Genomic DNA, 12,990 nt, shown 5'->3' with positions numbered 1-12,990 from the left:
TCAAGGCAGCTGGTTAAACACTTTACTTGTCTGTGTGTGTGTGTGTGTGATTTAATTCTCACAATATTCTTTTTTATTATTATTTTATTTTTAAACTTTACAATATTGTATTGGTTTTGCCATATATCAACATGAATCCGTCACAGGTATACACGTGTTTCCCATCCTGAACCCTCCTCCCTCCTCCCTCCTCCCTCCCTGTACCATCCCTCTGGGTCGTCCCAGTGCACCAGCCCCAAGCCTCCAGTATCATGCATCGAACCTGGACTGGCGACTTGTTTCATATACGATATTATACATGTTTCAATGCCATTCAATATTCTTATGAGGAAAAGTCTTCCTGTTATCTTTATGTAGAAGAGAATGCTGAAGCCCAGAGATGATATACAACCTGGCCTAGGTCATGTAGCTGGTAAATGACAGAGTCTGGGTTCAACGCTTGAATGTGAAGCCCACGATCTGTCTCTGACACCAGGCTGCCTCACCAGCACAGGGTTCATATCCCAGCTATGTGACTTTAGAATGAGTTTCAGCTTACCCAATCAAGGGAACTGACAACATAAAGTGCCTCACAGAATCCCAAGCACATAGCAAGTGTGTAAGAACATCACTCCATATTCTTCCCATCACTACATTTGGGGTCTCCTGACACCATCTACCCTTTCTTTCTCCTTAGTAACACAACCTCCAGTTTCTGCCAGGCACATGGCCTCCTAGGACACAGACCACATTTATCAGTCTCCACTGCAAGCTACTGTAGCCATGAGACTAATTCTGCCAACAGGAGGGACTTGAAGGCAACGTCCTTAAAGGGAGGTTTGTCCTCCACGCTTCTTCCTTCCTGTTACTGGAAGACAGAAATGAGTGCTGATAGCCAGAGCCAGACAGTCACTTGAAAGCAGAGATGACATCAGGGATGCAAAGATGGGCCCCTGATGGTCGTGGGTTCCCCCACCACACATGGGCTGCCAACCTTCAATGTCCATTATGGGAGAGAAGTTTCTGTCTTGATGAAACCACTTTTTAATGGTTGATTTGCTTCTTTTTCTTTTTCACCCTTTAAAACCCAGTTCTAACTGTTATAGATCCTTATTCAAGAATTTTATGCAGCCCAAAAATTTAAATCCATTATACAAAAAGGCTTATATTCTATCTGAGCAGACCCTCTGAACATGCGGTGTCAGGTGCTTCAGCTTCAAAAGAGCTCATATTTGGGTCAGCAACTGAAGATTCCCAAAATTCTGGAAGCCACAAGGACCAAGGTAGGATATCAGCTGTTTCCTTAGGAATAAAGGTCAAGATCGTGGCATTTGCCACACAGAGAATTGTAACACAGTGTTCTGAAAAGTCATTTATGCAAGCTTCTATCATTCCCTTAAAAAGTCTTCTTTTCATGATGAATTTTAAATGTTACACCTCTAATCAGAAATTTACAAAATGAGGTAAGCCTTTAAAACATGCTGTTGAAACAGTGTCTTTATATTTAAGAAATATGAGAAGATGTAATTACTCAAAACAGCATTGAAAAATGGTGTGTGGAGGCTGATTTTGCCCAATTCACATCCTGAAAGGTTTCAAAAGAAGTTAACAGAGCTAACAAGAGCCTTATTCATTAAAAAACTAATCTCTGTTTCTATCACAGTCATAACAAGATTATGATTTGTGATCAATATGGGAGTGTCAGAATTTTCAGGGAGCAGCCCAGATGAGTTGTTAACCCATCTTTCCAAAGGCTGCATAGATGGTCAGCATGTCACCTACCAGACCTTCCCCTGGGTTGTGGAGGCCACATCTCTTAGGTCTTCCATGCCTCATGAGAAGCAACAAGCTCCCGTGAAGCGGGCATGACAAACAACCACTCTTTGTTTTAACAAAGAACTTGGTCATGAGAAAACTCCCGACAGCAGGATTCCTAACGTCTGTAACAATCACATGCACTGTGCACTAGGTCGAGAGTGTGAGTACACAGGCTTTCAGTGTGTTATTAGGAGGTAAAATTAACACTCTCACTTTGCAGATGAGGAAACTGAAGCCAAAGAAGGTTAAAGAACTCACCCAGTGTCACATCCCATCCTGCCTTCCTCAAAGCAACAGTAACTACTTACTTGCTTTCCAGAGCCAGACAGCCCCGGGCTAGACTGCATTTTAAGTGTTAAGACATGTCTTGGGATAAAGTATTTCATGAATTAAATTTCTACTGGCAAGGTCTGTCCTTAGCCCTGCAGACTGGCGAATGGACCAGCTGGTGGTAAACTGAAACAGATCCTCTTCTCAGCTCCTGTACCTGCTTTCAAGGAGGGATGGGGAAGTAGGGGCAGTACATAAAATCATGTCATGAGCCAATTATCCTGCTGAAATGGGCTAAGAAGTGTAGTAAGGAACAGAAAAGTGCTACTCTTATGTTGAAGAAAAACAGTCTTTAACTCCCAGCTTTCTACCCAAGTGGTTTTATCATCATGTTCACTCCTCACTATGAGTTTGGATCAATCTGGATGGCGGAACTGCACAGTGCCTTCCGGGTACATGGTGTCCCCTCCTGATTAGGGCCATGAAGTGCTGAGAGGGGATAAGTTGAGTGAGTAGGACATGGTGGGACCCGCAGGGAAGCCATGCTGGGCCTCCCGAGCGCTGTGACCGGCTCTCACCTCGCCAACCATTTTCACATCTTCACGCCCATACCAGTCAGGCTCATAGACTTCATGCAGTGACTCGGTAAGCTTCATGGAAGCCTCTTGCATGCCTAGCGTTGGAGAGAAACAATTCCTGTTAGAGAGAGGTGGGTGAAAAGTCTCTTCTCCTTCCCCTACTTTTCTAAGTGAGAGGGAAAATCTTGAACACTTGCTAAATGTTTAAGGAAAAACTGGGCAAGTACAGCTGCTATTTGCATTTGTAGTCACGTCTTTCCTGATTCTGATTACAGCATGCACCTTCTTATATTTACAATAAAAGTAACAGATACAGGATCTTAAAAAAATAAATGAATAAACAAGGCATTCTATTCTGAAAACAATAAGTCCTACTAGGCTTGCTGTCACTTGTTAAATGACGTGAAACCATAAATGTACAGGCCACCTAGAGCTCTTCTCTATAAAATGACAGAGTCCTAGAAATTAATCCCAAATGAATTTGAATATTAGAAATAAAGCTTTTTTTTTTTTTTGGAAGCAGACAGAAGCACCATCAACAGGATTTTGGGGCATAATATTTGAACTGTTTTAAGGGGCCTAAATTTAAAAAAAAATTCTTTTTCCAATATCAAAAGCTATATATACAGCTTTAAGTTAGAAGGCTCAGAGAACTTCAAGTTCTTCAGTCTATGGGTCAGAATTTTAATTATTGGTATAATTTGGTATGTTGCAAAAATATGGTTTATTAACAACAGTAAAGATATAAAGTTTCCCAGTGCAGCATGGTGATATAAAGTGTCACTAAGTCTGTTTCAATCTCCCCTCTGCCCCTCCTTCAAAACATGAGGGTAAAGTGTGGACTACAGTGGAGACCACTCAGGGCTGGGAACAGAACAAGGAGGAGTCTTGGCTGGTGACTTGGAGAAGTGCCACTTTGGCACCAGACTGTCCCTTGTAGCTAGAAGGTGAGACCTGGCTAAGTTGGTGCCTTGGCCTTTGTCACTAGGAGAAATGAAATGAGGCTGGATAGAAGGAGAGGAGAGAAAAACCAGAGTGCCATCATCGGAAATAAAAGACACATCTCATAAACTCAATGGCAGTGAATCAAAGAGGGAAAGTTTTTTGTTAAACTGAAAGCTGCAACACTCTAAATTCAACCATGTGTTTGTTGGATTTAAAGCAGTCAGTTTTGGGTTCAACCGTGAGAGAAAAAAAGCCAAAATAGAAGGCGTCTGAGGAGTTTGAGGTTTTTGAGCACAAGCTGCCCATTCTCCTTGCTTGGTGCTTGTAATAAATTTTTTTCTGCTCCAGAAAATGAAAAATAAGATGTATGACATGATCAAAGTATATCCTCAAACAATATGTACAAGAGTCACACAATGGAAAATTATTCAGCAGCACAAAATAATGAAATAATGCAATTTGCAGCAACATGGAATGACCTAGAGATGATCACACTAAGTGAAGTAAGTCAGAGAAAGACAAATATATGATATCACTTATATGTGGAATCTAAAAAAAATGATACAAGTGAATTTATTTACAAAACAGAAACAGACTCACAGACTTAGAATACAAACCTATGGTTATCAAAGGGGAAAGGCAGGGGAGGGATAAATTAGGAGTGTGTGACTAACATATACATACTACTTCACATAAATCGATGACCAACAAGATCCTACTATATAGCACAGTAAAATATATTCAATATCTTGTAATAATCTATAATGGAAAAGACTATTAAGAAGTGTGTGTATATATACACACATATATGTGTATATACATATAACTGAATCACTTTACTGTATACCTGAAACAACAATATTGTAATCAAATATATTTCAATAAATTATTTAAGAAGTAAAATAAAATATTAATTCCACCCCCCAAAAAAGAGTCAACATCTAATCTGGTATTTCACAATACTTTTCCTCTCTCTAGAGGGGCTTCCCTGATAGCTCATTTTGTAAAGAATCTTCCTGCAATGAAAAAGACCCCAGTTCAATCCCTAAGTTGGGAAGATGCACTCGAGAAGGGATAGGCTATCCATTCCAGTATTCTTGGGCTTCCCTAGCGGCTCAGCTGGTAAAGAACCCTCCTGCAATGTGGGAGACCTGGGTTCGATCCCTGGGTTGGGAAGATCCCCTGGAGAAGGGGATCCAGTATTCTGGCCTGGAGAATTCCATGGACTGTATAGTCCATGGGGTCACAAAGAGTCAGACACAACTGAGTGACTTTCACTTCACTTCACTTCAGGGGACAGACAGTCCCCCTTGTTTTCCCCTGGTAAGATGCAGATACCTATTTGGTTTTTGCACACGAAAAGTATGAACGTGTTTCGCAGCCACATGACGTGTGAAAGCCTGTGACCCTCTCTCCATAAAGGGCACATCACTGAACATGTTTAAGGACGCCCTTTACCACGAGGAGTACAAACAACCCACACCAGCTGAAATGACTTGACAACCACAAGATGAAGCCCAGCAGGGTGCTGTGGGAAAGCAGTGATGACTCAGTTCTCTGGGGACACTGATGAACCAGTCTTATAGGTGTAGAGACAGGCAAGCGTTGCATTGTGTGTGTACTTCATCATGTCCAGCTCTTTGTGACCCTTTGGACTGTAGCCTGCCAGGTTCCTCTGTCCACTGGATTTCCCAAGCAAGAATACTGGAGTTAGCTCCCAATTACTCCTCCTGGGGATCTTCCCAACCCAGGTATCAAACCCATGTCTCTTGTGTCTCCTACATTGCAGGTAGATCCTTTTCCCACTGAGCCACAAAAAGTAATGCAAAAACTTCATCCATCCTCTAGCACTCTGAGTCCAAGCAAGGAAGAATCTTTCTCTTGTGATGTGGTCTTCACATGCAGTTACCGCTGACCACATGTGGCAGGAATATTTATCTTGAATGTCCATGTTTAACCCTAACCCTAAGCAAACTAATACTAAGAAATGCACCCATCAAATTTATACCAAAAGTGCATCACTAGTTAGAACTCTATCATTCAGATGGCAAAAGGCTTCTAAAGTTTTTTTTTAATTCTTCAAGTCAGATGCACATAGACAAGCTCTTAATGTCTTAAGAGGAAGAAAGAAGCATGATGGTATTGCAGAACAAAAACCGTTGTGGTGGAAAATGAAACTGTGACTTAAGTTTAAAATAAAATTATATAAATCTTACTCGTTGAGGCAAAAAAACACAATGTTGCAGTAAATATGTCTATTATCAGCCCAAAATAACTACTAATTGCTGTGTGGATAAGTAGAGGTGTGAGTAATTTGGGAAGACATTATTTTGACAAAAAGCTGTTTCTACAACCCTCCATAGGAAATACTCTGACAGATAGACAGGTGAACAAAACACAAGTCTTGCTCTTAAAAGACAAAAAGATTGGCATAGATTTAGAATTTCCTCTGGTGGCAGAGCTAAAGAGGAAAAAACATAGCTAAAACCCAAGTTTCCTTCAAAGTAATTTGGCAACATTAAAGCAGAATAGATGCTAAGTGCCAATGTTTTCTTGGGCTTTCCAGGTGGCTCAGATGGTAAAGAATCCACCTGCAAGGCAAGAGACCTCGGTTCAATTCCTGGTCCAGAATATTCCCTGGAGAAGGGAGTATTTTCTTAAAAGATTAGTGGTTTCCAAAACCATAAGTATCAAAATTCATACATAGACGAATGATCATCTTACTACTGGATGGGAACCATTTCCCTCTCACCAAAAATTTGGAGCATCCTAGACCTCAGTTTTCCAAAATATTCATTAGTAATAAATTATAGTACATACCATATGTTATAGGAATAATACATGAAATGAGCCATAAAAAGCTTACGTCTGTGCCTGGCACACGTATGTTCAATAAAAGTGAACTATAATTATTATTAAACTATTAGCCTAGACTTCTAAAAAGTCTCCAGTTTCATTTCCTCTAGTTTGTATTTCATACCATTACAATAATTATTTCTAAAATGCTAATCTGATCATGTGACTCATTCCCTCACCTAAAAGAATGTAAGGACTCCCTTCTCCATTGACACAATAAAACCCAAGATTTCTTCTACCTGGAAAGTCTTTCCAACATCAACCTCTTTCCCTGGCATATCTTATCACCTGATGACTATGGATGTCTCCTTCTTGGGTTCATTCAGTGTAAGTTCTGCAGAAGGGCCATTCCTGACCTGGTCTCCTGTCCCTCAGCTAAGGTGGGAGGACTCTCCTTTGCTGTGATAGCACAGAGCATGCTTCTCTTAAACTACACATTACCGTGCATATCTGGCCTTTTTGTTTATTAGCTTTCTCTACCACAAGCCCCATGAGAGCAAACACTGTCTCATTCATCTCTGCATCCCTATCTTCTAGAACAGTGTCAGGCCCATAATTGAGACTCAATGCAATGTTTGCTACTAAAATCAATGAGAGCATAAGTCCCCTACAAAGTCCAAGCCATCAGCAGAAATAACAAAGCCCCACAGGAGTGAATGCCACCCAGAGATTAGGGATAATAAAACAAAGAGTAGAGCTCATTGAATCCAATTTCATAGAATGCCAGTAGCAGAGATGTGGGGGGACTTCCGAGAGCAACTGGAGCGCTTTATAGCTGAGGAACATCTGGCACATTTTACAAATGAGGCAGTTGACAGGCTTGGCTTATCCCATAGTTGCCTCTGAGACTGGACCCAGGACTCATCACTCTACTGGTGAGATCTCATTCTCTGTAATGCTGCCTGTATTAAACCACCCCATTAGTTAGCTAGAGTTGTTCTTGTGAAAACCAGAAAATGGGCCATGAAAGCACTTTGAAAAAGCAAATTATAATCTACTTAATGCATAACCCTTATATTTAAGTGTGTTTCCAAAACTCAAAATATGCTCCAAGGAATGCTGATTCTTTCTAAGACTTTGAGAAGAAAAAAGCATTCTACAATTAAATCAGTGGAAAAATGCTGCCCATGCCACAGGCCTATGGGAGATTAGATTAAGGGTTAAGGGTTCTGATAAACTCTGCAGTAAACTGTTTAAAAACTCATTCCACAGCCTCAGCCAGTCATTTAAACAGAGATCTCTCTTAGAGAAGAGAGATTTGTTTGTTAGTTTTGTTTGTTAGTCATGGAATCAACAAAATTTGTGGGGAAAAGCTACTAGACAGTCCCTCCTCCTTCATATGCAGATGTCACCATGAGAAGTGGGGTGCAGGGCACAGACTGATGGAAGAGTCTCTTTGACGCTGCACCCATTGTCTCCCTGGAGCCAAGTCTTCTCACAGTGGATTCTCCTTCCAGACCACATTAGGGAAAAGAAATAAGCCAATCTTTTTAAATAGCATTCTCCATACTAGGGCAGTAAAATAGACCCAAATACATAGTCTTGGACAAGAGATCCAATTCGCTCATTCATTTAACAAAAGTATCCACTTTTTAAAAAATCAGCTAACAAAGAGAAAATCCTATACTTTAAAGTGTATGACTTCTTGTGTTCAAATCTTGAATCAACAATGAAAGAATTACCTAGAGTGCCTTCTATTTTCTGACCAAACTGTTAGAAATATTTGAGGTAAACTTTTTTACAGCAGTTAACTATGACCTCTGTGAATTGTGGAGGTTAAATTCTCTGGGTCTTACTTCTTTACAAATGAAGTAAATGATTGCAAGATAAGGCTAATGTCATTTAGCGTGTGATGGGTGGTGACAAAGAAGTAACATGCGTAAAACACAGTACACAGCCTGCTGCTGCTGCCGCTGCTAAGTTGCTTCAGTCATGTCCGACTCTGAGTGACCCCACAGATGGCAGCCCACCAAGCTCCCCCATCCCTGGGATTCTCCAGACAAGAACACTGGAGTAGGTTCCCATTTCCTTCTCCAATGCATGAAAGTGAAAGTGAAAGTGAAGTCGCTCAGTCGTGTCCAACTCCTAGCAACCCCATGGACTGCAGCCCACCAGGCTCCTCCGTCCATGAGATTTGCCAGGCAAGAGTACTGGAGTGGGTTAGTACACAGCCTAGCATGTAGTAAAGTGAAGTCGCTCAGTCATATCTGACTTTTTGCGACCCCACGACTGTAGTCTACCATGCTCCTCCATCCATGAGATTTTCCAAGCAAGAGTACTGGAGTGGGTTGCCATTTCCTTCTCCAGAAGATCTTCCTGACCCAGGGATTGAACCCAGGTCTCTCATTAAAAAGCAACAGAGGTAAATTGTCATTACTCCATTGTACAGATGAACTCAAATTATGAAACAATGCAATACTGATGGCTATATAGTTCAACGGCAGTCCAAGGCAATAGCAAGGTCTCAGGAAACACAGAGACCAGACCATGCATTGCACCCTTGCTGTTTAATAAGCCCATGACCCTAGACAAGCTATTTAACCCTTCTATGCCTGGCTTTTAACGATAAAATGAAGATAAAATAAGTACCTGCCTCATAGAGTTGTCAGGTGAATTGAAATTATATGGCTGGTTTATAAAATAATAAAAGCTTAAATACATCTTAGTTTAAAAACTACTTTCACTGATTTTGACTTTTATGACTAATTTTTATTAAGAGCTTCATTATGTAGCCATAACTTTGTAATCAATTTCATACATCCACATGGAAACTGTTAAGAATAAATTCTTGGAAATGAAACTAGTGTGTCAAAAGGCATGCCCCCCCTCCACACACACACAAAATAAAAAATCACATATAAAAGCCTTTGCCAAATCCCTCTTCAAGAAAGCAGTCTTACCAGAAGTGTACAAAAGGAGTCCATTTCCCACGGCTCTGCCAATGCTAGGTGTTACAGCTCTGTTTGGGGTCTTTTTTTTTTTTTAACTTTTTATGTCTTTGAACACTTACAAGAAAAATAACATCTTCTCCCTTTGATTTCATATTATATTCTTTGAATACTCAGGACAAGCATTTTTCACATTTATTACCCACCCACAGATCTTCTTTGATTAATTTTCTCTCCATATGTTCTACTCAGTTTTTCTTTTGATCCACTAATCTTCATTTAGATTACTTACTGAGCTCTTTATCTCCTGGCTCACTTGCATTAAAATATGCTGTCAAAATAATTTTTTAAGCATTGTGTACATTAATGAGGTCAAATCTCTCAAACTTGCCCTTTCCAATTTCTGCCTTCTCGGGGAGCCTTGTAAAGACCTTGTCACCGGAGACTGGAGATTAAGTCTACTGTATTTTATTCTGGCACTTGAGCGCATTTCTTTGTCTACATATTTAAATTTTCACTATATTTGGAAATAAGAAGGAGAGACTAGAGAATGAGGTTGGGAATCTCACTTTTTTTCTGAGTGTTTGGCCAGTTTACCCAAGACTCATTGTCAGATGATCCATTCTCTCCCCACTAATCTCAAAATCTGCCTTATCATCCACCGTGGGTGCACTTGAATCTGACTCAGTGCAGGGGACTGGGTGTCTCCGGAGGCAGAGATGGAGTACCCAACCTGATTGCTCTCTCCACTCTCCACCACTAGCCTTATTTCCTCGCCTTGAATATCAAGAGACTAGAAACAACAGCAGAGCCTCTCTTTCCCCCACAGTGGCAGGGCTGCAGGTGCAGCTGGTCCTGACAAGTCATAGGCAATTCGGGGCCATGTTTCACGTCAGTGCTGCTGTCATCCCTCGCCTGCTCCTGCTAGAGGGCTTATGTGCAAGTCTAAGAGCCTCAAACTCTTGGGACATACTCTCCCTTGGGATGAAACCAGCTGCAGCTTTTCTTAAACAAGGTCTGCAGCTCACTCTAACTCTTCCTAGAAAGCTCTGGCACATGGGAGGCACTTATTCCTAGTTTACAGCATAAGGGCCCATATATTTTTTTCCTTATATACCCTGATTATCATTTCAATGGGAACTGGGGACTGGGTAGAATGGAACACCTGTGCTCAAGTACCCATCCTGCCAGAAAGCCAAATGGCTTTCTAATTAACACTCGATCCTGTCACTCTTGAATTCCAAGAACAACCTGTGCTTGGTAACATGCAGTAAACAACCCAGACACATTACCTTTGATAGCTGCTAAGTATCCTCGGAGTTCTCGCTGAAGTCTGGTACCCTCTGCCTGAAAACACACAAACACAGAGATGCTCAACATCTTGTTTATATTTTGCATGCAAACATGCACAAAGCCATAAGCTTAGAGTTATTTTTACCAGAAGCTCATTCTTGAAAGAAAATAAATATGTGAATTCAGACTAAACAAGGTATCCATCACTCTAGATATTTACAGAGATTTTATTCAGCTTAAGAGGGAAAGGAGAAGGCAAGTAAGACTTTGCTAAGAATAGAAACTGACCCACCATACAGCCTTCTATAAATTCAAGAGCTAGTAAGTCTCTCAATTTTGACACATAGGTTACAATGGTAGGAAACCACCACTGTTCACTGTTTAATATGGTAGCTACTAGGCCAAGGTTGTCAAGTGTTTACAATGTAGCTAGCCTGAATGAAGATGTACTGGAAGTGTAAAATACTCACCGGGTTACAGAGATTTAGTACCAAAAACATACACATACACACACACACAAACACACACACACATATATACACACACATATATCATTAATATATTCTAGATAGACTGTATATTGATTCAATATTTTGGATATAATGCATTAAACTATATTATTAAGATTCACTGTAACTCTTTTCAGCTTTTCTTAAATTGAAGTATCATGCATGCTCAGTTGTTCAGTCATGTCCAACTCTTTGCAATCCATGGACTGTATAGCCCACCAGCCTTCTCTGTCTGAGGAATTATCCAGGCAAGAATATAGAAGTGGGTTACCACACCCTTCTCCAGGGGATCTTCTCAACCCAGGGATCAAACCCGAGTTGGTTTATAATACTGTGTTAGTTTCAAGTGTACAGCCTCTTTTTACTTTTTAAAATATGGCCACTAGAAAATTTTAAATTATGAGTGTGGTGTGTGTTATATTCCTACTGCTGCTGCTGCTGCTGCTAAGTCGCTTCAGTCGTGTCCAACTCTGTGCGACCCCACAGACAGCAGCCCATCAGGCTCCCCCATCCCTGGGATTCTCCAGGCAAGAATACTGGAGTGGGTTGCCATTTCCTTCTCCAATGTATGAAAGTAAAAAGTGAAAGTGAAGTCACTCAGTCATGTCCGACTCTTAGCGACCCCATGGACTGCAGCCTACCAGGCTCTGCCGTCCATGGGATTTTCCAGGCAAGAGTACTGGAGTGGGGTGCCATTGCCTTCTCTGTATATTCCTACTGGACATCACCAAAATAGAGAAATTGTTAGAGTGTAAATTTTGGCCTAGGAATACTTGTTTTGGTTTGTTTGTTTTTTTTTTTTTTCACATTTAACATTTTTTCTTAGATTTTATTTATTTTTTTATATTTATTTTTTTAAATTTTATTTTATTTTTAAACTTTACATAATTGTATTAGTTTTGCCAAATATCAAAATGAATCCACCAAGAATGCATTTAGAAACTCACAGACTCTGAGACTACGATTAGATTTTGGTCTGGAGTTACCCAAGGAAATGTTAATGGTCGTGTGGGGAAGTGAGGCAGGGAGGGAAAGAGAGGTAACTCAAGGTGCACTAACAAGTAAGTTTCCACAGTGGGGAGCCCTGCCTTAATTCAACTGGGGAACTCTAGGAGACAGACTCAAACACCCTACAGACATCCTCACCAAGGGACAAGAGAGTTGGGACATTTAATATCATCTCCTGTTGGACATTGGCTAATGGCTGCTTCTTAAAATGAAAGTGAAAGTTGCTCAGTCATGTCTGACTCTTGTGACCCCATGGAATAGTCCATGAAATTCTCCAGGCCAGAATACTGCAGTGGGGAGCCTATCCCTTCTCCAGCAGATCTTGCTGACCCAGTAATTGAACCGGGGTCTCCTGCATTGCAGGCAGATTCTTTACCAGCTGAGCTAGCAAGGAAGCCTGAACCCTGCTTCTGGGGAACATGAATTCCCTATTATATCCACACAGGGGCAGACAGGTCTCTAGGAACCATAGTAAGACCTCAATCAAAGAGTTCTGCTGTTGGCAACTGCGAGTCAATCTAGTGGGGTCAGAAAAGGTAGGTACCGAAGGCATATAGCTGGGCACCAACGGTGTTGTCTATGACACTGCAAGGAAACACATCAAAAAAATATATTTTAACTGCACAGTCATTGAATAGAAGTACACAGAACTAGCATATAGAATGACTCCACCTTGAAAATTAATATGATCACAACTATTTTACAACTCTAACTTGATAGTTAATAATATACCCACTAATATAGTAACTATAATGGTCATATTCATTTCAACAAGCATTTGTTAGAATTTACCAAAAAGAAATCCTTTAAAAGAAATGAAGTAGCCCTCATAGTCAACAAAACAGT

The 12,990-nt window shown here is 40.7% G+C and overlaps 1 protein-coding gene across 1 annotated transcript in view; it reads right to left on the bottom strand.

Moving 5' to 3' along the window:
• The window catches only part of AMPH (amphiphysin), a 218,625-nt gene that overhangs the window by 87,338 nt on the left and 118,297 nt on the right, over nucleotides 1–12,990 (bottom strand). The window contains exons 4-5 of the mRNA XM_010829124.1: nucleotides 10,627–10,677; nucleotides 2,646–2,740 (exon numbers count right to left, since the gene is read on the bottom strand). Of these exons, the coding sequence (XP_010827426.1) occupies nucleotides 2,646–2,740; nucleotides 10,627–10,677 (146 nt within the window). The remainder of the gene's footprint in view (nucleotides 1–2,645; nucleotides 2,741–10,626; nucleotides 10,678–12,990) is intronic.

This window comes from Bison bison, unplaced genomic scaffold (assembly GCF_000754665.1).
Source record: "Bison bison bison isolate TAMUID 2011002044 unplaced genomic scaffold, Bison_UMD1.0 scf7180017864499, whole genome shotgun sequence".
In the NCBI taxonomy this organism is placed as follows: domain Eukaryota; kingdom Metazoa; phylum Chordata; class Mammalia; order Artiodactyla; family Bovidae; genus Bison; species Bison bison.
This window is presented reverse-complemented; position numbering and strand designations above follow the sequence as displayed.